The 26,196-nt window shown below is 44.3% G+C and overlaps 1 protein-coding gene across 1 annotated transcript in view; it reads left to right on the top strand.

Annotated features, from left to right (window-relative positions):
• Positions 1 to 26,196, top strand: part of LOC135366928 (activating signal cointegrator 1 complex subunit 2-like) — a 119,663-nt gene that overhangs the window by 19,648 nt on the left and 73,819 nt on the right. The window contains exon 2 of the mRNA XM_064599925.1: positions 15,301 to 15,360. Coding sequence (XP_064455995.1) covers positions 15,301 to 15,360 — 60 coding nt within the window. The remainder of the gene's footprint in view (positions 1 to 15,300; positions 15,361 to 26,196) is intronic.

The raw sequence follows: 26,196 nt of genomic DNA, 5'->3' as shown, positions 1-26,196 counted from the left end.
ACACACACACAAAAAAAAAAAATTCTGGCTACGCCCCTGTACCGAGTATAGACTTTTTTTATATATCTTTTTTATGGCTCTATTGTTCCACCCACAAACGCGTTTTAGAGTAGCCAGGCCTGACTGGGTCGGGACTAACCTCTCCGTATTTTTCTTTCATATCCAATCCAAGATATAGCAAGAAAGGTTTGAAGTATCAGCAGCTAATAATCATTTCCTCCATCCACTTCTGAGCTGTGTATGTGTCGACCTCTAGTGTCGACCGGCTTCACGCTAAGACAGTTTGTCTCTACGCAAGGGAGGGGATAAAGCTTGAAGAAACCACGTGATGAGGTGTCTGTCCAATCAGAAGGCAGCAATAAGGGCGTATTCGCAGACCGCCTTGGGACCACAGAAGAAACCGCGTGCGCCTCACCTTGAAACGTTACCCCCTTATTTGGGAGAGGGGGACCAATGAGGTAGCTCCTGGGGCGCAGTCGGGGAGAGGGGGAAACTGGGGAGGTGCACAGACGGCCGACATGCTTTGCGTAGCGTATTGTCTATGGATGGACTGGGCGCCAAGTACAGGGGATGTGTCAAAGTACTGAAAACTTCCGGGGGCCCCCTGCGAAAGTTATCCACAAACGTCTCCTGCAACGTTACGCGAATCGGAGTTTCGAACCAGTTTTTGACACTTTAGTGATTTACTGAGGACGACATTAAAAAAAAATGCCTCGTCAGTTTTCTGTGAAAAGCGCCACATATTAAAAAGGGAGTAGAAAGCATTAAGGGGTGACGAATATGTCTTGATTGAAATGTATGGCGAGCACACACACACAGGAAACGTCAGAGTTAGTGTTCATAGGTTGTGTATTCATGCTGTCTCTGTACCCATCTCAATCCAGCAATCCTGTCCCGGAATCCCGGGATTCGTCGGGAAAGAAATCCCAATACTACATGTACATATAAGCACGGGAACCTGACTTCGTTCATGACACAAACCTAACATGTCACTTCTAAATCAGATTTTGGGCAACGCATGCCTACCACGCGCCGTACACATCTCCAGCGTTAATCACTCGACGAATGAAGAATTATTGTAGCCTCAAATCAAAAAGGCTCACATTAAAAAAAGAAGAAACTGAGCTTTCGTTGTAATAGAGACGTTTATAGAAAAATCTGCTTAACAGTGCATTAGTCCCCCATACCCCGATTATGTTGTGAAATTCGCTCGGGCTAACCTCTATATAATTGTGTCTTCCTCACCCTTTTCTTTTCTGTCTGTCTGTGTTAGGCCTTGTCCTCATTTACGACCTCTCGTCGGCATTGCTTTGCCTGCTGATTCGCCAAGCTTGCTTTTCAAACATCTTTCTTTTTATAGTCAGTACGCTTTCCCAGCCTATATATAAGTATATGTTGGAGCTAGCCAGACCCGATCCGATAGGGACTAACATCTCCTTTTATTTCTAATTCGACTCCTCGTCGGTATAGTAAATTAAAGGCCTCCTCTTCAATGCCCCAAAAGAGTTCCATTCAATTCGCGCACATGGAAGGTAACCAGGTTGCACAAAGTACGTATGGAAAGCAATGGTGGCATGACGAAGTACCCGAAAACCGACTCAAGGGCAACGTCCTCGGCCAACGACAGCTTTGTTTTACGCGAGATTATTTCACCTTTCAATCCCCTTCGCATCCTCATACGTTTTTCCCTCTTTCTCCCCCAGTCTATCCAGTCGGTTCCTCACCCCCGTGCGTGATGCCTGGCATGTTTATTCTCAGCGCGCAAATATCCACACTACGCAAATAGGCAACACAAGATACAAAGTGCTCGCACAGATTGCTCGTGGGCCTTTTGTTTGTAGCTTTTTGCCTGTATCTCTCAAATCTCTCTCGCTCTCAGCTAAGAAAGCGCGAATGCGTTTCATAGGTTTCGGATTGCACGTTCGAGATACTGTATGTTCTGTATGTAAGGGGGGGGGGGGGTTATGTCGAGATTCTGTATGTAAGAGAAAACAGTGTGAATGACACCTTCCTCTCCGCAGCTGTTCTTATTTGAACGCTTATTTATTTTTTTATTATTATTGCTTGTGCCAATCTGGACTAGACTGAACTTTTGACGTTCCTCCGTTCAACACTAGCAACCGTGGCCGAAAAAAAAAATCTTGACGCGGTGCATTGCAGATCTTGTTAATTTGAAGGAGAGTTTAGAATAATAATTGCCGTGTACTAATTTTATAACCATAATGAACACGTTGCTTTGCAGAAACATTGTCGCTCCATATCGAAGCCGTACTCCTTTTTGTTTTTTCTTCCGTTTTCATTCTTGTGTCTTGGGGATGACAACTACACTGGCACAACTTTCAACGAACGTGCATATCAAGAAAGAAAGATCACGTGACCACTTAAGGGGAAGACACATAGCATATACTGGAAGGATGCGGGTGGGAGTGGAGTGAACGATTCGAGATCGAACAGCGTCGCCACCATGCGGCTGCTCCGTGAACTGCCTTTAGTGGGGCTGCGCGGCATGAGCCGGTGCTTTCGCTGTGGTCATCGTGTTTGAAAACGTGTTTGGAAGGCTCAATTTCTGGACATTTGAGTTTCTAAAATCGCTTCAAAATGAGTGAAAATGACATGGTGGAAAACTTTTTTGAACTTGTCTAGTTCTCAGCAGCAGCGTGCTTAGCAGGGAAGTAAACTACAGAACGTGCATATGTTCCAGTATGCGGATTCCTCTCGTCCTTTGTTATATTATATTTGTCACTGCGGTTCTGTGTGTCAAACAAAATGTACCAAGAGCTAAGGTCACAGTTGTAACAGTGTTTTTTTTTATCATAAGTATAAAACTATATCACAGTTATTTATAGAATGGTTTCTGTGCCAGCAGTTTTAAGTTACTTCATAATGCTCAGTTAGGATATTCTGCACGTGCTAAACACAAGTTGTATCGAATGTATTAATATATGGAATATATGAATGCATGAATATATATATTTATGGCACGGGTGTTTTTAAATGTGTGAATTTCAAACTTTCATCTCATTTCATCTGACCATATGACAGACTAGACTTTTACCTTTCACATACGTAATCATTGGAACGCACGCATTCAAGGTAAAATACTATCACCACCCCTGAACGTAATACGTGTGTTTTTTTTTGTTTTTTTTTTGGGGGGGGGGGGGTATGAAGCACGTGTGCAACAACGTGTTTCAGAATATATACCTGCCGCTGGAACCAAAAACTTGGTTTATATGTAGTTATTACCTGACCGGTAGCACCCCACACAAAGCCAAGTCCACCACACAGGTGTGGTCATCTCGTAACATATTTGCACCATTAAGTTAATGCCTGCCCAAGAGACGAATCAAACCTCGAACCTCTCCCGTACTCGCACGACACAAGACTGCAAACACTGTAGCGAAGGGCTTCAATACTTACTGGGCTATTCTTTCCGTATGTTACATTCTTGTACATTTAGATTCGTTGTTATTGTTGATTAGTACATTGTACATTTAGATCACTGGAGACAGGAATTTTGAGTGGGTGTTTTCTTAATCCTTGTAGTCTCGACGTAAGATAAAAAAGTACAGGGAAAGACAGCAGTACACAAGCGACGAATAAATATTCGAGCGATAGCAGCAAAAGACTAAAACAAAATCACGCTTGGAACAAAGGAGGCAGTGTTTCCCTTCAAAAGCACACAGGATATTTTCTTTTCACAACTTCGCGACTTGAGCGTTTCGCAGTGCAGCAATATTTGTCAACTTTCACACCTTATCAGCGTTGTAAGTATCGCATTTCAACACATCCGCAATATGTGAGGCACTGACAGCGGCATTTCATCCAGAAACACTGTGATATCGGTGATATCTGCGTAGAAAAGCCAGAGCCTGCTGCGTACGATCATGCCTTATCCCCACTAGGGCATCCGCCGCAGCGCCACCTACAGTTCGATCTCGAGGCGACAGAAACGGAAGCAGCGAAAACGACGCCGCGTGCGGTCAACTGTTCGCGACTAAACTTATTTCGCGCGCTTCGAGGCTTGTTCTTTGGGAAGCCTTCAGAAAAAAAATAAAGAAAATCGAAATCAAAATCAAATTCTCTCTCGGTTTATGTGGTGCTTTCTTTTTCTTTTTTTTAAGTATCTTTCGGTGTCTCCTTATTGGTCGTTGGAATGTAAGACGCGGCACGTTTCTGATGCACTTAAATTTGTTGTCTTGAGGATAGAACAAGTTTGAATTGACCGCGCCGTTTAAGTAAAAACGCTAAAGTACATATGGGAAAGTATATCACAGTGTGTCGCAAAATACGTCGCGCAGTTTATACCACAGTTTGTCGCGAAATATATCGCAGGAGCCCCACGATGGTGTAAAGATGAAACATTAAACAAAAAATGTGGTTAAACAAAAAATGTGGTAAACTAGTGAGTCATAAATTCATAAAGGAAAGCTTAATAGAGTATGGCTTTTGGAATGCTACAATATATATATATATATACTCGTACTGGATGCATTTCCAAAGAACGTAATAATCAATGATGGACCGAGTAAGACTGGCGGACGCTGCTAATAAAATGTCGGCAAGAACATATGGGGACATACGGGCAATTAAGTTAAATGCGAAAACACAAGGCGGAAAAACATATAGAAGAGACATTACAAGATTTATCTGTTCCTCCCCATTTCGCGGCAACACACGTGTCCAAGGTTCCGCCGGCCGAAGTTTTACTGGCTCCCTCATAAATTTATTAGCTTTTCTTTACTTTTCTACTGGGATAATGCTATATACGTTTCCGTCGTTTACAGGTTATTAAACAATATTATCAACGATACACATAAGGGAATCGCGGAGGCATGGACGAACAGCAAAAGGACGCTGTGTAAACCGTAAGACGCGTCAACGGGGTGGCTTCCCCCTATATATAGATACGCCGGTATGTACATATTTTTAATCGTAGACAGTTTTACAATGTATGTGTCTCAGGATGGCCTCAGCGGTTTGATAGCGTCGAGACAGGACTCGAGACATTGTACCATATGGTGATGTGACAGACACTGCCTTCCTGAGTGGCGGTCAATCATTGTTTAATGTAACCTTTTGCGGGCGATGTACACGAAGCTAGACGCGCTGTATGACTAATGGCGTATATTGCGGTGTGCTATCACCAAAATCGCATTCGGCGACGCTAGATCTGTGGAATTGTCTTTCGCAAGACAACTGTCCCAGACAGCAGCCAAACCTGTACTCTGTCTGCGGAAGTCTTTGATGGTATTTATTAAGATTCTTTTTGTCGGAACAGCGTAAAGAACGGTACTCCAATGGATAAAGGAACGGCGCTCAGTCTTCGTTTGTTGCTTCCTCGAGAAACGCCTGTTGTAAACCAATAGCTTTATGGGGACAGCTAGCGTGTAAGTACGTGCGTAGCTTTATAGGGCCACGTGACATCACGTGACAGTGCCACTTTACAGGGCCACGGGAAATCACGTGACAGCCCCCTTTTATAGAACTACGTGACCAACAATTTACAGCCAGCCACTTAAACGTTGTTTCCATTTTTTTCTTTTAAAAATCAATCAATCAACGATGTTGCTCAATGTTCAGATTCACGGCCGTATTTCTGTGTTTGTTCTCTGTAATGTACGTATTCGTCTAGATTCACTGAGATACTTCCTTGTTTTTCATTTTGTGCCGGCATTTATTCCATTTTGGTTATTGCCAATTTCGGAAGTGTTATGTACGAGAGGGATGCCAGGTTCGCTTTTGGTGGACAGAGCAGCGTTTTACTCTCGAGGCTGCGTCGTTTCAACGAAACGACGCGTCAATTTGTATATTCACTGGTATATACTATTACCAGCGTCATAATAAGGGCCGTGAGCTACACATTACAAGTAACTATAGACTTCATTGCTTCCTAAACGGCATTTACTGGACTCATTCATCAGGTGGACCCTGTTTGTTTTAGGATTTGTGTGTTTTTCTTCTTCTTCTTCTTTTTTTTTCAAGTGCCCTCTTGGTCATCTTGAGGTCGGTTTTTCTACTTTCAATGCAGTGAATTTGAATTGAAACTTTATTTCACATTGTAGCAAGTACAATGTGGGAGGCCCAGTGCAAAAAACTGCAAGAAGCAGCTTGACAAGTCTCCGGGTTCCCACTCTGACCGTGAAAGTTGTCAACGATAAACACACACAAAGTTTATTTTTAAGAGTGTGGTTTTGCCGATATTTATCCCAGTCTTCCTGTTTCCGTCAGCTGCGCAGACCAAGGGGGGGTTCAGAGGTTCAACCCACGTCCCCCTGTACCTTTCTTAGCGCATTTGGGAGAGGAAAACGGTGGTGAAATCCCCTCTCTCATGTGAAGTTCCCGTAGATCCCCTCCCAAAATATTTGTTACGGTTACGATATTGTTTTACCCCGTTCACATCTACACCATGAACGTCGTGATGGACATAAAAGTGGAATGCAAACAAGCTGGAGCTTGCATGCCTTTTATGTTCACTCTTTTCTTTGTTTTTTTTTTTTTTTTTGCTCGTTATAAGTGGTGCGTCTTTCGCGCTTTCCGAATCTGAGACCCATCTAACGTCAAATAATTCTTGCCCCTCCTCCCCTCCCTCGTATCCAAAATGCCTCAAGCAATTGACCAGAGCGTATAGCCTCATTTCCGTTGCGCTTTCCTCTCACCCTCCTCATCCTCCTCATTTTCTTTTCCCGATGGGGTATTATTATCTTTATGTATCAAGTGTACAGGGTACTATCGTTTTTCCTCTCCGCAGTGTCTTGTTCCTTTTGGCGAAAACACATTTCGTGGATCTGGATATAAATATATCGCGATCGGGCGCCACTGCATGGTATACGACTGGAGAAAATCGAACAGGGCCTGGTATAAAAATGCGGTCTTCGCTTCGAACACCCCATGCACCGGCGCGACCTCAACTGATCAGTGGTCAAACACATTACACTCTAAGAAAAAAGGGTGTGAAAAGGTGGTATAGTTACCACCTATACACTCTAAAAACAGCACTTCACCGCATAGCACGCTGTGTGCCAACCGTTGCCAAGAATGATAGGGTTATCGCTTCTGATTCGAAGAGAGAGGGGGCGTACGCCTTTTGTGGCAATTTTCATATATCCAAATTACCCACAAAAAGGCGTACGCCCACCTCTTCTCTCGATTCGAAGCGATAACCCTATCATTCTTGGGCAACGGTTGGCACCAGCGTGCTATGCGTGAAGTTCTGTTTTTAGAGTGTAGGTCAACATAGCGTCTGATAAAGGCTGTAAAAGGGTGGTAAAAGCAATTATGATATACCCAAATTGCTACAAAAAGGCGTACGCCCCCCCCCCCCCTCGCTCACCGAATCAGAAGCGGTAACCCTATCATTCGTGGCAGAGAGTGAGGTAGCAGGTAGAACTTTGCAACCTTTTAGGCACAACATATGCGACAACTATTACCTCCTAAAAGGTGCAACTGCTCCACCCTTCAGCTGTGATCCATTCGATAATGCAAGTGAACGACTGCAAACAAAGCGTTGCTTACAGTTCCAGTAATACTCCTTATTGTTATTGTTAGGTCTAAACAGGGAGCCGCCATTAATATACCTCACCTTCTGAACCCAGCTGGTGTACCAGATATGGTCCGGGCCGATGTGCAACTATTTTTGCGCATTCTCTCGCTGCTATAGTCCATCGGAAACGTTCGTAAGAGACGCATCTTTTTCAGTCGCACGGGAACAGTGAAATTGTGCAGCAGTATAGTTCGTATTCCATCACAAAGTAGAACATATTGTATACATATACCCCGAACGGAACCTTGATTTGAGTCACATTACCACATAAATTTGAATTCATGAGCTTTTCCCGCACCGGCTGTGATGTCTGACGCTTTCCCTTTGTTTTCCGAGACTTTTCAGACGAATGGCCGCACAGTTCCCCCGTGAAGTCAGCCCAGGACGCATTACTAACGCACCCGTTCCCCAGACCTTCCTGCTGACATCTCTCCATCTGTCCACATCTGTACGCCGCTCATAGCCATAGTTGCTTCGCGGAGCTAACTCGGAATTAAAAAAAAATAAGAAGAAGAATTCACGAACGATGTTAGCGTCGTGCATCACCATTGTCACATACACTCTTAAAAATGATGATGGTGGTGGTGGTGGTGATAGGGCTTGCCGTTGTCGGCCTCACGTATGTGGGCAACGTCACGACTCACGCCCTGGGGGAATGTGCGTCCTGGGCCGACTTCTAAGGGAACTGTGCCGGCATATGTCCGGTTTTTCCTGGGTTTTCCTCTTAACTCCGCATAGCACGCTCCTAGCCAACCATCATCTCGAATGATATCGTTATCTGCCCTGATTTGTTGAAAACGGGGGCGTACGCCTTTTTTGTGACACTTATGCTGTTCAGAATTGTCACAAAAAAGGCGTACGCCTCCCGTTTTCAACAAATCAGAGCAGATAACGATATCATTCAAGATAATGGTTGGCTAGGAGCGTGCTATGCGGTGAAGTTCATTTTTAAGAATGTATGCGCATAGAAATGAACTTCACCACATAGCACGCTGGAGGCCACCCATTGTACAGAGTGATACGTCTATCACTCTTGATTTGTGGAAAGCGCGAGGCGTACGCCTTTTTGTGACAATTAACGTTTCTGCATAAGCGTCATAAAAAGGCGTACGCCTCCCGTTTTCAACGAATCAGGGCTGATGACGATATTTCGAGATTATAGTGGGCTAGGAGCGTGCTATGCGGCGAAGTTCATTTTTAAGAGTGTGCCTAATTTTTCTTGCAAATATCGGTACACGTTTTTTCAGCCCAAAATGCCTCGGAGACGTTGGCTGTCATAAACACTGAGTCACACACACACAAACACAGACGATGAAGGGGTGAGGTATTCACCGCCGTTGTGGTGGTACGCTGTCCCATTGCTGCCCGCTGGGGTAATTTTGGCTTCCTGTGCTTTGGTGCTGTTTCCTGGCTCTCACCATAGGCTACTTCATTGGCCAATCAATTAATCACCGGTTTGCTTCGGTCGACGTGGTCTGCGCGATCGCAGCATAATCCTTCTTTCAGCCTATAGTTATAACTCTTGAAAATGAACTTCACCGCATAGCACGCTCCTAGCCAACCATCATCTTTAATGATATCGTTATCTGCCCTGATTTGTTGAAAACGGGACGCGTACTCCTTTCTTGTGACACTTATGCTGTTCATAATTGTCACGGAAAAGGGAGTACACATCCCGTTTTCAACAGATCAGGGCAGACAACGATATCATTAAAGAAGATGGTTGGCTAGGAGCGTGCTATGCGGGGGGTTCATTTTTAAGAGTGTACTATCGAAGTCTGTTCACCATTTATCGAAGCAAATAAGCTGCGTAACATCACCTTTGCTGGCCATCTGAACTACACGATTCCCGAAGAAATTCTAACATCATAAACCACTCGATTGACCTATTTACTTCGACGTCCGACCTTTGGCTGAACATTGCGTGGCACTACGTCGCACCGAGACTGCTGAAAATCGCACGTGCGCGGATTCTATAAATTTTGACCGTAATTTTAGAAGGGTACTAGCACTTCAGACCTGTTTTCCCACCTTAGTGTCAGAATTTAGATGACGAGTTTGCATACATTGCATTATTTCGTCGTTTTCTGAACCGGAGCCCTGGCGGATGTGTCTGCCGTCGAGACAAGCAGGAAGCACTAAGCAGACGTGCTGCTCATACGGCACTGCTGACGTGCTCTGCTTACCGAGGTATTACACCGCTACACTGTACGGTGTATGCATTGCAGCCCCGAATATCTTTGCATAGAGATTTGCCTACAGTGTGTCAAACCAGGAAGGCGACGCGCCGACTTTGTATCATTTTCCGTCTTCTCACGGTATATGTCTCCCGCCGTAACGCTAGACTTTTTCCCTCAGACGCACGTTACATTAGAAGGTCTTAGTACCACGTACGCAATCGTACGCAAGGAAATAGCGGACGCGCACTCATGCGCACACTCTAGAAAAAAAGGGTGTGAAAAGGTAGTAACTTCTATAGTTACCACATAGGTCAACATAGAGTCTGATATATGGTGTAAAAGGGTGGTAAAAGCAATTGTCATATATATCCAAATTGCTACAAAAAGGCGTACGCCCCCCTCGCTCACCGAATGTCAGAAGCGGTAACCTTATCATTCGTAGGTAGCAGGTAGAACTTTCCAATCTTTTAGGCACAACACACTCTCAGAAAAAAGGGTGGAGCAGTTACACCTTTTAGGAGGTAATAGTTCTCGCGTATGTTGTGCCTCAAAAGGTTGCAAAGTTCTACCCGCTACCTCACTCTCTGCCACGAATGATAGGGTTACCGCTTCTGATTCGGTGAGCGAGGGGGGCGTACGCCTTTTTGTAGCAATTTGGGTATATGATAATTGCTTTTACCACCTGTTACTCCCTTTATCAGACGCTATGTTGACCTAGGTGGTAACTATAGAAGTTACCACCTTTTCACACCCTTTTTCTTAGAGTGCATATGCGACAACTATATTACCTCTTAAAGGGTGTAACTGCTCCACCTTTTTTTCTAAGAGTGCAGAACACGACTTTGCGTAGCGCGTGCGCGATGTAAATACGTTACTATACACTCTTAAAAATGAACTTCACATAGCACGCTCCTAGCCAACTATAATCTCGAATGATATCGTTATCTGCCCCATTTGTTGAAAACGGTAGGCGTACGCCTTTTTTGTGACAATTATGAACATCATAAGTGTCTCAAAAAAGGCGTACGCCTCCCGTTTTCAACAAATCAGGGCAGATAACGATATTATTCGAGATTATGGTTGGCTCGGAGCGTGCTATGCGGGTGAAGTTCATTTCTAAGAGTGTACCCTGCGTGTGCAAAGCAATAGCGTATCACTCTAAGAAAAAAAAAGGAGTAATTTTACTCCTTTTGGGGTCTAAATGCAGTGCCACAAAAATAGTCCCTTTTGGGAGTAAGTACACGGATTAAATAAATGTCACAGAGTAGAGACTGCATTTCACACTCTGTTCTAAGAGTCCCAGGTACATAATTCGCGTGCAAGCATGAAAATACTTTGAATCAAACCGTCAACCGTGATATATATCGAGTGATGTAAAATCTTGCGACATACATAGGGCACAATTTGCGAAGAAAGAAGCGCTATTTGTTTCATACTCTGTGTGGGTGGAAAATTTCTAAGTTGGCTGAGTTATGCAGCCTTACGCCCTCAAATTGACCAAGACACATATTTACGTAGACTGTTGCATTCGGAAGACCATTTGCCAAGTTCAGTGACTATTTGCAGTCCTGGGGAGTAAATGTTGGGATTTAGGGGACTGAAATAGGGAATTAATTGCTGTCTAAGGGAGTAGAAGCTGCAATTACTCCCCATTTTACTCCGTTTTTTCTTAGAGTGTATACGCTGCAACTAAAACTTTCTATTACCTCGTCAAAGATAGTTAATGGTAACGGGAACCCGCACTAGCGAGGTTTAGTAGACAGCTGGTAACGTCAACCCGAGGGTATACCGTACCTAACGGAACCAATCACAGCTCGTGTGACGAATCAAGAACAAAGAAAAAGAAGGAAAGAAAGAAAGTTACAAGACAACCACGCGTCTCATAACGGTGGCGCGAAGGCTTGCCCCTTTATTTCGCCGTCTTTGCTTTTCCTTGTATTTCTTGAGGTACGGTGTGTGTTGGCTGGCACTTGCATCGTGCTCCCTTGCTGTCCTTTTACTACTTTTGTCCATTTTTCAATCTAGTTTATTACGGAGGTAATGTCGCTTTTTGAGATGTATTTCATTATTATTATTATTATTAGTAGTAGTAGTAGTATTATTATTATTATTATTATTATTATTATTATCATTATTACTATTTATTATTATTATTATTATTACAATTTCGAAGTTCTGGCGCGATGGCTGCAGTACAACGGTGCCTATCAGTTCTCATGCAGTGCGTTTCGAAACTTTCGAGCAAGTACCCTTATGCAGAGAACTCTTGCTGGTTATCCATAGCTTCTTACATCATAACAACCTTCCAGCTTGTTACTTCCCAGTTTGATGCACTTCATACATCATTATCTCGAACTTCGAAAGAAATGAGAGTCCGACGATGTGTCCATGCTTTGTCGTCCAGACCGCGTCGAGTCGCTATATGCTCCATCCTTCCTCTGAGTCACTCGCTTGTCCCGCAAACATCTCCAGCATTGTAAGTCCAGCATTGCCCAACTTTAAGGACTCCGGCCATTGAGTCAGCGGGCCATCTCCAAGACTGTGCGTGTTTGCCTTGCACTGCAGCCAGACAACGGACCGCCAGTATGTCTGCCCAATTGTGTGTGCACGTTTATTCGTCCGTCTGGTATACTATAGTTCTAAAACTTGGGAGGCACTGGAAAGGCCGTTATGAAGTTTTAGGTGGCGGCACGAACTTTTTGTCACATGACACCCCACTTCTTCATCGTCAAAATATAATTGTTGTTGTGACGTAGCGCTTGCGTGTGAGGCTAACGTGATCATGTAATCGTCTGTAAAGACAGAGCGGTCCAACCGACGTGTAAAAAATAAAAAATAAATAAAGATATTGTGACAAATACATAACGTGTTAACAACAAACTCCAAATATAATTACGATAATGAATGGGGAAATTCGCATCTGAGTTGTGGTTCGCTATACCCCAATACCGGCGGGACTGTATGAGATATGTTTCTGGCACATGCATGTGAGAGGATACCCGCAAAACATCACGAAAAGTATTTTTTTTGCAAGCGCCAAACAGTACGTACTGCGGTGTTTACCACCAGATTAGTTCAGTCAGTGAAAGGAAGATCAACAGCATACGTCATGAAATCATCGTAGGCTCATCCGTTTTGTCGTGAAAATAATAATAAAAAAGGCAACAAAAATCAAAGTTCAAAACCACTTCGTATGGGAGTCCACGAAGAAACAGTTTGAAAGGTTTACGGTAGAAAGCTTCGAACGTGAAAAAAAAAAAAAAGAAGAAGAAAAGAAAGAAAGTAGAGCAGGGCCAAATAAAATATTGTGACATACATCCCAGCGATGCATGTCTTTCTCCTTCCGTGCTTTTGGTTGAATTTTTTGTGTTCAGCGGTGAAATCCACGAATGTGGGACATAAACAGTGCAGATCTGAAGCCGTCTCATAAATAGGTAGAATACAAGCAGACAATATGTCACCGATAAGCCAGCCGGAGAAACTTTCATATTGAGCACTGGCTCGTACACAGTAAGGTTAGGCTAAGTTAGGATAAAGTAGTAGTAAATTGTCTACAGTTGCTTACACAGAAATTGTCTTTTTTTTTTCGTAACTCAGCTTGGATTTCACGATCTTTTTATATTCGACTTCCGGCAGGGCCTGCGACTAAAGAAACCCGAATGCGGTGATGCTACTGTGAGCAAGTTGAAAAGCCGTCTTCAATAACCAATACCGTCTGGAGACTTTTGTGCTTTGATTTTCATTCATTTTCGTTCATCCCATTTCAGTATGATGTCAGCAGCGCAGTGTTCTTTGCAGCGATGTTCTTTTTTTTTTTTTTTTTACAGCGAGCCGACAGTAATCTAGCTGACCACATAATAATAAGCAGATTCTCCTTTCCGCTTTCTTCCTCGTTTTTGTCGGCTTTTTTATTTGTTATTATTTATTTTTTCGCGAGCCAATTGGCGATCGATTGAATATAAAAGTGGGTTCCATGGCACTGACGAAAAAAGAAAAGAAAAAGAAGCACGGTCTACATGACGAAACATTGTAGCTGAATTGTATAGACCAGTGCGCCAGGCGCCTATTGCTCGAGAATATAAAGCAAGTACGGCAAACGAAGTCAACGAGTGATTTTGAGTAGTGTTTGTTGCCAAGGTTTCAGAAGAAACCAGTAACATGGAGCATCTGGAATGAATGAGACGGTAGTTTTGGGACGATAAAGTGCATAGGTCCTTGTAGTAGATGATCGCCCATAGAATACCGTGTGTGGTTGCCGTGCACTTGAGGAAATGATGTGTGCAGGGCTACTGAAACAATGTACAGGGTGCGTACAGGTAAACCTAGGTAAACCTATGCCGATGTCAACATGGAGTCCTCCAGAGAGGTTTGAGCAGGTACCGCTAGGAGCGCTACCGGCGCAGAAACCAAAATGAAGTCCCGTATTCGTCTCTGTTCGCTAACGCCCCCAGCTGTGCATGCACACAACTCTCACACACTGCACACGTTACGTCTGCAAATACGACCTGGGTTTATCTGCACACACGCTGTATATTTGAATCTACTGTGATGCTTGAAAAATGCCAAGGAGGTTATTCACAATGAAAGGCGACACAAGGGTGAACGGTTAAGAATAGTTCAGTTCCATAGTTTACGTTCCATAAACCACGGGATTGCTTGTTTTTTTTTTTTTTTTGAAGACTGGTGCTTCCTTTATGCACAGTGTCATTGCACTCATGTATGCTGCAACATATTCCTCGTTGCTGTTTAATTCGTGGCAATGCAGTGACATGGAAGCGGCTGCCGTGTAGTGTGTCGTATGGTGTGGCACACAACCATTAATCTTCGTTGCCTAGGAGCAGTGAAACAGAAGCTTCGCCGTGCGAGGGTCCCGCACGCTGTACGTTCTGCACAAGAAATTCTGCATAAGGGAAAGAAGCATAAATGCTTTTTTTTCTTCGTAGTTGTTGTATTTGAATAATTTTTATATACTTTTCTTTCTGTTTTTATAGTTCGAGGTTTCTTGTATGAATATATTTATATTTATACTGCAAGTAGAGGCGCACAATGTGATTTTCTTTTTTTCATTTTCGATTTCGTCTTCGAGAAAGTTTTGTCTGCACTTTGGTTCCCGTTGCAGACGACAACGCGAAGTGGCGCCATCTGAAGTCGCTTCCGAATATTAATCTCGTTGGATGTGCTGTCGCTTGCTTTCGTAGCAGCAGACGACAAGTACTGTCGGCAAACTGTGAACATGAACACAGTGGGCCCAAGTTATAGTTCACCATACCCAAAGTGCACTCAAAAACGAAAGGAGCGACACACATCCGAGTGTTATTTGGGAAAATAATGTCGTAGATTGCCAAACGGAGCTAACATCGTGAGCTAAGTGAGCAGCAGCATAATGATTGACCCTCCCCTGTGTGTCTGTCGTGTTGTGAAACATAACTTGCCATGATACACTTGATCAATACCGCTTTTTTTGTGTGCCGCGGACTGTGCATACATAAAGTCTGCATATCGGTATTGTACAATAATGATAACCATATAACGGTAGAATTCTGATTCTCAATTTTACAATTCTCTCTTTTCGTACAGTTACCGAGAAGATGGAGTCGACAAATAAAGACAGCTTTTTATGCAATTACTAGAAAACAGGTAGGTGCACCCTGGTACTTTCTTGCAATATGACTCACCATTGATAAACTTTTGCTGGTGGAGCAAAACGCAATAAACAGAAAGTGAAAGCATGTGCAGCCATAGCTATACTCGTAAAATGTCAATATCACGGCGTGGAACAGCGTTCTCAGGGCCGTACAAATGTCACGTAACAGTGGAATCCTAACAAGTGAAGGAACGTGTGGAAAAACACAAAATAGATCGATATATATATTAGTCAGTCACGTGCAGGGTACATATGACAACGAATAAACGACGTTTACGTCATCTATGCCGTTCTAAGGCTTCATTCACATCATACCTTCATTCATTTTCTGAGCATTTTCTTGCTCTCGTCGAAATAATTTGTTTCTCCCGGGCAACCGACAAAAAAAAAAAAAAAAACGCATAATGTCATAGTGCATCTTATAACTAACTCGAGAAATATCTTGAATTTCATTTATGTGCAAATAACTGCAAACTATACCAGCTGACTACAATACATATGCTCACAGCTTATCTCGCAGCACTGATATACCGTGACTAATGTGATACTGTGATTGTGATATTACTGATATAGTGGTTGTAGGTATAGCTACTTAGTCTGCTTGCCTGTTACAGTATACTGTATACATCCGCTTTGTTCTTTCCTCAAGTATAATTTCCTTGCCCCCTTTTCTAGCGAAAATGCTTTTCTTTTACTCCTCTTTATCAGAGTAACCTTATACTTCTCCAAAGCTTTCCGATACCGGGTTGTGTTCGATACTGCATTTGGAATTCGTAGAGAATAATTTGCACAAAAAGTCGGCAGGCCGATGTTGTTCACATGTTAATACTCTAAGGTCTAAACCCACCATAATACTCTAGACCAGTGGCCCCCAAAGTGTGGTCCGCGGACCCCCGGCGCCCCCGAGAGTGTTCGTGGGGTCGCGACGATCGAGGACACGATGGAAATTGATGTTCTCTGGCTGGAAGACAGAAGAAAGGACAAACACACAGAGCCTCAAGTGTCCGTCTTGGCGAGTGTCATCTCTGAAGGGGACGATATTGATAATGACGATATTTGATACTAAAGAAGACAGAAATATGCTACTTTCTCATTTTCCGCGTGCCGATGCCTTGTTTGTTTGTTCGTTTTTCATGAATCGGGTACTTACCACAACGGGGGTCCCCGTGGTTTTAGGGGTTCGACACAACGAGGAGTTTGGGAAACGCCGCTCTAAACTATTCAGGGCTCTATCAGATGTGACGTAACGTTAATTCGCAACAGATAATTCCACAGACGTTATACGCTAGAATTCGTCTATTAATTGATTCTTTCTATACGACGCTGTGCCCTACACTCTTAGAAATGAACTTCACCGCATAGCACGCTCCTAGCCAACCGTAATCTCGAATGATATCGTTTTCTTCCCCTGATTTGCTGAAAACGGGAGGCGTACGCCTTTTTTGTGACAATTATAAACAGGCATAAGTGTCACAAATAGGCTCCGCCCCACGTTTTCAACAAATCAGGGACGAGAACGTTGTCATTCGGAATGATGGTTGGCTAGGAGCATGCTATGTGGTGAAACTCATTTTTAAGTGTGCATCTTCGAGTAAACATTTCGACGAGTAAAGTTTCCTTATCCTAGACGAGACCGATGCGTTAGCTAGTTATAGTTAGTAAAATAAAGTAAACCTTGGAGCTTTCAGCAACCCACCATGGATATTACCTGCTCCATTGCAAGAGCTGTATAGCTGTATAGTGGAGACCGGAGAGTCACAAATGAGGTGCTCCGCTTTCTGCGTAACACGGGTCTCCTGGGCTCCCTGCACACTTAAAAATGAACTTCACCGCATAGCACGTTCCCAGCCAACCATCATCTGGAATGATACCGTTATCTGCCCTGATTTGTTGAAAACGGGAGGCGTACGCCTTTTTTGTGACAATTACGAACAGCATAAGTGTCATAAAAAAGGCGCACGCCTTCCGTTTTCAACAAATCAGGGCAAATAACGATATCATTCGAGATTATGGTTGGCTAGGAGCGTGCTATGCGGTGAAGTTCATTTTTAAGAGTGTGTGAGCCCTGTGTTTCTCTCTCGACCCAGTGGGGCAGTCACCACAGCGCTCCTCCTTCGAACCTTGTCAACGCCTTGTGATTGTGTGACTGTGTGTGTGACTTTTCAGTTTTACTTTTGTGGTCTTTCTTTCTTTTCCTTATCTCCTTTGTTCTTACTTTTTTCTTTTCCTTTTCTTTCTTCTTTTCTTTTCGTCCCCTTTTCTTTCCTTCTTCCCTTCTTTGCCTTTTTTTGTTTGGAATAGCAAGCCGACTTCGTCTGGCTGACCTTTCCTTTCTTTTTCTTAATAAACATATCCCTCCCCCCCCCCCCCGTATAGCTATTACACACTCTAGTAGGTCGCACATAGCAAGTTTTGATCATCTTGCATTTATTTTGGACCACAGATGCGTTATATGGACCATCCTATGGTCCATAATAAGTGCAAGATGATTCAACCTTGCTATGCGCGACCCACTTCCCCAGTTCACACACTTGGCCAAACCTGGGTCGTACACGGCATGTCATTAGTGTTCTTTCGCGGAGGATCCTTCAATAGGAGTGCCAATTAGAAAGCATGTGGAACAAAAAAGAAAAAGAAAGAAGAAGAAGGCATCGTGTATTACGATCAGAAAATTATTAGGTAGAGGTGGGGCGGGGAACGACTATACCCTTATGCTGTCCGGGTTACGTTTTCTGTTTACAAACGGAGAGATGACGACAACACAAGGTGAAGGTTCCGGATGAGAGGCGTCACTTTCGTGTCACGTATAAATGCCATGTGGGAAGAGCCTGAATGCGTTGCGCAACTAGTGGTTTTAATTTTTACGTAAATACCAGGGAGTGAATCGGCAGTTGGGACAAATACAGTCAAACTCCTTTACAACGAAACTCAGGGGACAGCAACGAAAATTCGCAGTAAAGGTATTTTCGTTAAAAAGGATGTCCATTATTGGACCTATAGGGCTCCAGCGGGACCGCAAAAAAATTTGCTGTAGTGGTACAGTCAAACTCCTTTATAGCGAACACCTTTTTAACGAAAATACCACTACAGCAATTTTTTTTGCGGTCCCGCTGGAGCCCTATAGGTCCAATAATGGACATCCTTTTTAACGAAAATACCTTTACTGCGAATTTTCTTTGCTGTCCCCTGAGTTTCGTTGTAAAGGAGTTTGACTGTATTTTCGTTAAAAAGGTGTTCGCTATAAAGGAGTTTGACTGTACAACATTGAGGGCTCGCGGAGAAACGGCCTATATGATTCAAGAACAGCAGCCGACGAGAACGAGCGCAGCGGGAATGGAATCCACACCTCAGTGATTGCCGGTCGGGCGACACAACGCCGACAATGGAATGCCTCTAGCGAATAATACTGACCCAATCAGATATGGTATTCACTAGTGGGCGTAAAGCCCTCCGTAAACTATAAAAAAGCGCGGATAATGGGATAATCAGCAGCAGTGCGTGCAATTTTGTTCTGAGCTGTCTTCTTAACACTATAGCACAAGGAAGACAGGCGCCTGAGGTAGCTGAACGTCGATAGATTTAAGCAGTGTAATCGTTCATTGCAAACGCACAACCATAATGCTTTCACACAAAGGAATCTCTCTTGTTAACGAGCAGAATGACACCGGCATGATGAATGAGTTGCGTCAATAGGAAAGGAGAAACAGTGCAGCGGGCGAGGCAGGAACCCCCTCCTCCAACGTTCACTGTTATACGCTTTTTTTCCGTTTATTCTTTTGCCCAAATCGATCTCCTTTCAGAACTTGCTGTGAGTGACGACAACGTGGTTCCACCCGCCGCATAGGTGGGGAGTAACGCGTTACGAAGTAGTGCGTTACCGGTAACGCGTTACATTTGAGAGAAAAGTAATGAGTAACGTAAAGTCATTACATTTTTAATAACTAACGCGTAACGGCGTTTTGCGTTACTGCGTGTTCGGGAACATTGCTTTATCGTCTAAACTTGAAAGCCTGAGCGAGGAGCGTGCCTGCAGATCCGGGAAAATACCGATTTTTTCTGTTCATCTTCAACAATGACAAGAATTAAGGTCACATCGACACCCACAAAGAACGCGAAAGAAGGGTTATTGACCTATACCATGGTTGAGATGTCACCACCAAGTTTACCACCTCTGTTTTTCACTTCCCCTGGTGCTTTTCGGACGAATGGGGCAAAAGCGGCAGAAAAATAGCCTCTACCCTCTGAACAAGTAACGAAGTACCACGGGATTGGCTGTTTGGATTTTTACTATGTGAGATAAAGGTCACCGTCTCTATCAACCTTGACAAGGAGCACTCACTGGTCATTAGGCGTCCTCTGAGCCCTATACGGGCGAAGCTCACAGACGAAAATTTTGAACATCAAATACTTCTGCGTTGCAATAAATCGTACGTGTAAGTTGTGTTCATGCGTGACCCTTGTTTGTGCCCAACATTGCTTGTATTGATTTGCGGAATGCGCTTATGTGACTCAACCGAAAATGGTACATGTTATAAGCAAAACCTCATGAAGTAATGCATAAGTAACGGCATTACTTATCAGAAGTAACGGCGTTAGTAACGCGTTAACTACTACCGCAACAGTAACGAATAACGTAACGCGTTACTTTATGAAAAAGGAGTGAGTAACGGTAGTGCACTACAAATTAAAAGTAACTTCCCCACCTCGTGATGCCCTTCCCTTCGTTCCCTCTCTCCACCACTCCTTTCAAAACAGATCGTGAGTGACATCATGGTGGTTCCACGTGATGCCCCTTCGCTTCGTCGTCTACGAGGCTCTTTGGACACGATCACGCACCATCCCGCCGACCGTGGCCTAACTGCCTCACTCGTCAGGACTTGTAGCCATATGGCATTTTCAAGTCACGAGTCATTCCACAAGTATCCACTATTGTCCCAACCTGCCGTTACCTGGGCTTTACCGTTGACCGAGGCCTAACATGGTCTCCCCACGTGAATACGCTTTTACCAGAGCTTCCGGCCTGGTTAACGTCCTCAAGCGTGCCGCAGGTGCGTCCTGGGGCCCGCCCTGACGCGACCTCCACCGAGTCCATGCGGCTCTTGTTTTGGGCGTGCTACGACACGGGCCTCCCCTGCCTCCCAAGGTATCAGCCCTACCCATGACCGAGAGCTTCTCAAGCTCCAAGCCCGCAGTCACCGTGTCTGTCTAGGGGTCCATGGAACAACGGAGGCCTACTCCGTCCTCGCAGAAGCTACGGTACACCATATTCCCATATTCTACGGGACTCAGCCACCCTTCGTGTATTCGTCCGCTGTCTGACCCACCCTTCTCATCCCTTTCGCCAGATTGCAGTAAGTTGCACTGTATCCACCCTTGCATGCACTGCATCCACGCTACCATCCCGGACCTTCCCCGAAAACCAACAATCTCCCTTCTTGTAGCCCATCAGCTTGCCCTGGCACACCAAAATTCTACCAAAAACCCCCCCACTGTCGTCAAATCTTCACCGATGTGTTGCCTGACGCGTCGGGGACAGCCTCTTACATCACAGATACAGATCACGAACAAGCCTACACTCTTAAAAATGAGTTTCACCGCATGGCACGCTCTAGCCAACCATCATCTCGAATGATATCGTTATCTGCCCTGATTTGTTGAAAACGGGAGGCGTACGCCTTTTTTGTGACAATTATGAACAGCATAAGTGTCACAAAAAAGGCGTGCGCCTCCCGTTTTCAACAAATCAGGGCAGATAACGATATCATTCGAGATGATGGTTGGCTAGGAGCGTGCTATGCGGTGAAGTTCATTTTTAAGAGTGTGGGGCGGAACTGTATGCCATCATCGCAGCCCTACACTCTTAGAAATGACCTTCACCGCATAGCACGCTCCTAGCCAACCATAATATCGAATGATATCGTTATCTGCCGTGATTTGCTGAAAATGGGAGGCGCACGCCTTTTCTGTGACAATTATGAACTGCATAAGTGTCACAAAAAAGGCGTACGCCTCCCGTTTCCAACAAATCAGGGCAGATAACGATATCATTCGAGATGATGGTTGGCTAAGACCGTGCTATGCGGTGAAGTTCATTTTTAAGAGTGTAGAATATACCTGCTGGATTGCCACCAGAGAGGTCTTGGGTCGCGTCACTGACAGCGGAGCGTCCCTCCTCCGTTTTGCTGTCTTCCCGCTTCAGTCTCAAACATGATCTACCCAGTAACACAGCAGTCGCCCCGTAGCAGGTCAGCAGTTCCTGTATAGCGATGACTCCTCCGAGGGATTTGCAGCTCTCCGTGGAGAACGTTCATTTGTATGCGATGGCTGTGCCCTTCTCCCAATATAGAGCCCGGAGTTCGTGCCCCGTATGACGTTATGCGGTGTGCCTGACCTTCGTACGTTTCTTCGTTTTGTTCTTTTTTTTTTTTCTTTTTCATGCGGGTTCAGTGCCCCAACTGAATCGCCTGACGGGGGGTTTCTAGGTCTGTTCGTTTGCTTTCCAACGTACTCTACGCTAGACGGAGAGAGAGACAGAGAAAGAGCTACCGCCCAAGCATATGATGTTATTTCCCCCCGTACTTTCCAAAATTGCGCTTTCTTAAGGTGTGGGTCGAAGATTTTTAAAAAAGGTCACTTTTAAAATGGAACAGGTTCATGGTAGTCCGCGATTGATTCTATTATGCGTTTAATGTCTGCCGGACTGACTTCATCAACGGGATTCCCACGCAAGAAGCCCTTTAATGAATTTTTCAAAGTTCGCGCTACGTGAAGTTCGTAATGTGGCACGGATAGTATATGAGGAACTTCGACTTGATTGTTTGTTTGTAAGGAAAAAAGGAACCGCGACTGTTGAATGCTGTTTGTGCTGTTTGCTGTTCCACTGTGTGTTGTCTACTTATCCGTAAGAGAAATTAGTGTTAGAGTGTTAAAAATGGATAAAAACCGGGCTGTTTGATAGTTCACGTTAAAAGCGATAAAATACCCCAGTGCATGCAGGGGACACAAAGAAGTGACGTACGCGAAGAGCACTGTGTTATACAATTATATATTACAATTGCAATTATTATATGTAATTATACTATATGTATATAAATAGTGCGTTACGTTTTTTCTCACTCAGGCACCAACAATTTAGGGTGAGCTGCGATAGCTAACACTTGTAACGTAAGACAGACATGAAAATGAAAGGACCTTCGGTGCGTTGTCGAGCTCCCTTTTGGGACATTATCACAACTCAACATCCATACGTCAGTACCATACCTGTAAACTCATTAATTAGTAGGGACCCAATTGCTGTACTTTACTACATTATCAGTAATCCATGGCTTTCAGAATTACTGCCGATATTATGTAATTGTGACAGAAACGTGGTTACTTTTGCAAGAAATCTGTAACGACACCTGGAGGTACTTCGATAAATTGCTCTGCATTTCGAGGCTCTTTTTCACCCCTTTGATCTTTCATTTTCAAAAGTATTCGCAAGATTTTTGTGATGCTTTTACAGCGTCAATTCATACATGTTCTTGTATCTTGTATCTCGTATCCATGTATGTATGTGTGTGTGTGTGTGTGTAGTCGTCGTCGTCGTACTCGACTAGTCACCGTTCACCGTAACGGAATCAAAAGTTGGTTTTTCTTTCATGTGTATGCGTTTGTCAACAGATAAAAAAAAACAAAAACTCGCAACTTGACACTTGTCACTTAATGTTAGCCAAGCAAGTGTTGCATTTTAGTCTGGTCGCTTCGACTGCGATATCTGCGCAGGTAAATCTAGTGTATATAGATTCACAGATTTGAAGAAGTTGTGAAACGATTCTACCACTTTTGGAAGAATCATGTTAACGATGTAGGGATTTGTCTAAGGAGCAAAGTAGTATGCCAATTGCCAATACGAGCTCACGTTCGGAAGTTATTGCCCACGGAAGTGCCATCGCTCTCGCTCTCGATTCCCGCAAGTATAAGTAATACGTTGTACTGTATAAAACTACGTGCGCCCCTCGGCAAGGTGCAAGGTATATACCTGTTCCCATGGCAACTGGCTGCTCTTCCGCAGGAAAATTCTCTGTTCGGCGTCGCGCCCTGTCTGTCGGGCTTTGGAAAGCGCATTTTGTTGTTGTTATTATTACAAAAGCAGCGTGCTTCCGGGACAAGTATGGCTTTGTGTATCGAATATACGCGGGGACTACAATATTCCAAACAGTGCATTAAACGCATGTGCACTCGCCAACAGAAGATGAAGAGCAAGAGAGGGACCGAGAATCCAAACTCAGCGACACCGCATCAATTCCACGCGCGCAGGAAAACAAAAACCGACTTAATCCACTGTCGAAATCTCCTCATCAAAGTCGGAAACAATCACTTTTATGCTGGTACAGCAAAAAAGAGCAAGAGAGAGAGACAGAGAGGGAAGTCGAACTTGACTCGAACACCGACTATAGCGAGGGTGACAAATAGGGAGAGCTGGTCCGAAACACAAGGCTAGGGACCCTAATTCGAGCGAAGCCCTGAGTATAGGTGTGAGGACTCCACCGCGCCACGCGTCCCTGACCAGCGGTCCCGCGGAGGGGCAGGCTGGGGCGATGTATGTTCCGAACGGCAACAAAATCTTGCCGCCATTGCCCTCGTTTTTAGGTCCCGGATTGTTTGGCCGGGTGCCAAGCTCGCCGCCGCCGCCGACGACGTAATTTCCCGTACACCGAGTCGCGTCTTCTTTCGGCCAGCATCTGTACTGTCGCCGGGAGAGAGCCCCTCTATATGTCTTGAAAAGAAAAGTAGGAACTCTAACGGGACTCCCACATTACTTCCTCAGGGAAACCGAAAGAAAGGAACAGAGGTTAGGTAAGCGATTAAGCACGCGCACGCTTGGAAAGGGGGAGATTAGGGAAAGGGCGCTGACAACTGGTGCACACGCCGTGTATTCACACGGGCGACCACAGAATATTCTAGTGGAAGAAAAAAAAAAGAAAGAGAAGAAGAAAAAGTTGCCCGCGAAGTTTCCGCGAGAGCAGCGTACCGCGGACTTAGCAGACGACACCGTCGGTCCTGTCGTCTGCTACAGGATAGCTTATGGCTGAGTCGCATAGGATATTCCCAACGCTTAGGAGAGCACGAAAAGACATGACGTTGAGCGCTCGACATGACGTCACGTGCCAACCGAAAGCTATGGCGTTTTGCACATTTTTCGTTGCTGTGGGGAATGGCCCTTGCGTAAATACACGCACTGAGACAGGAACCCAGAGATATGGAACAATAAGGACGACACGAGACAATTTCTCAAATACAGCAACATCGGTTTGCAACCGTTTTGCAAACTTGCAAATTGTCCTGCGTAATCCTGATTGTTCGGCGTCCCGGAGTTCCTGTTCCAGAGAGAAAAGGGTACCGAATGATTACGTAGGTATTTTCAGTTAGAGAAGGCATTATACTCCGAATGCTCCCATGCCTTGAGAGACTCGTAAACATATGCGGATACTTCGTGCTCGGTTGGGTAGCATCAGCAGGAAGCCGTTCAGCATGGCAATAAGTATAGGTCCGTGTCAGAATCCTGAGTAACAGCATCTGGAAGGTCCAGGGACTCCGACTCGTCGAAGTGCGTATGGAGATATTTAAGCAAGTATCACTTCCAGAAACATCTCAGCAAGGGACAGTGACAGTTTTGTCCAAGGTGGAGAACAAAAGAGAGAGTTTTGTAACCAATAAAGGCTATTAAATTTAATTACAAAAACATTATCAAGTCTAGTTGCACACTGATTACAAAGAAATATCGATGTGTAATAAAAACAAAAGCAAATAAGAGAGCTTATAGACTGCACGAACGTTAACAGACACATTCTGGTGCATTTAGATCAATCGGGGAAATTCGAAACTATATCAAGTATACGGTTAACAGAAGTGATAAAAAGATAAAAACGCTGAAAGTACTGTTCATTATCGTATACAAGCTTTCATGCAGTGAACTGCATTTCATCAGGTACTATCAGATCCCTGAAGCTCGTACGATAATAAACAGTAATTTCAGTGCTTTTATCTTTTTCTCCTTAGATCAAGAAAAGACTCATATATTCCTGTAATCGTAGTTGCACCAAATAAATGAAACGACGCTGATTTTTCTGGAACAGCAAACAACTCGATGACCGCATGACAGGTGACACATCGTTAGATTGCACGTTTACAATGCTTAAACGATTCACCAAACCATAATTCACTTGACACGCTTTTCTTTAATGCCATCACTAACTCCCAAGATTTTTTAACTGATCGCATTTTACGAGAGCTTGGTATGCCTTTTTTTTTCCCCCGCTCTGGAACTCGACGAATCGCTCCCGGATCGTTATTCGTCTCTGCCGCCTGAACCCGAAAGGCCATCTGTCACCGGTCTGTCGCGTTCTGCTTTCATAAAAGTTTTTGGAAAGTTCGCATCGTACTCCCCAAATATGTGTACGTTGCTTCGTGAGCGTGTTGATTGCCCCTGCACTGTAAAAACAGAACTTCACCACATAGCACGCTGTGCAGCGCCAGCCATTGCCAAGAACGATAGAGTTACCGCTTCTGATTCGAAGAGAGAGGTGGGCGTACGCCTTTTTGTGACAATTATCATATATCCAAATTGGCACAAAAAGGCGTACGCCCACCTCTCTCTTAGAATCAGAATCGATAACCCTGTCATTCTTGGCAATGGTTCGCGCACAACGTGCTATGCGGTGAAGTTCTGTTTTTTTTTTACAGTGTGCCAAGGGAGAGTGGGGTGACCAGCGCATTCGAATGATTCGTTAGTAAGGCAATTGCACGCCGTCGGCATTGAAATGGTGGTAAAACTGCGGTTCGATTGA

The sequence above is a fragment of the Ornithodoros turicata genome, chromosome 8, assembly GCF_037126465.1.
Source record: "Ornithodoros turicata isolate Travis chromosome 8, ASM3712646v1, whole genome shotgun sequence".
Taxonomy (NCBI): Eukaryota; Metazoa; Arthropoda; class Arachnida; order Ixodida; family Argasidae; genus Ornithodoros; species Ornithodoros turicata.
The sequence above is the reverse complement of the archived record's forward strand: the minus strand, read 5'-3'. Positions and strand labels throughout refer to the sequence as shown.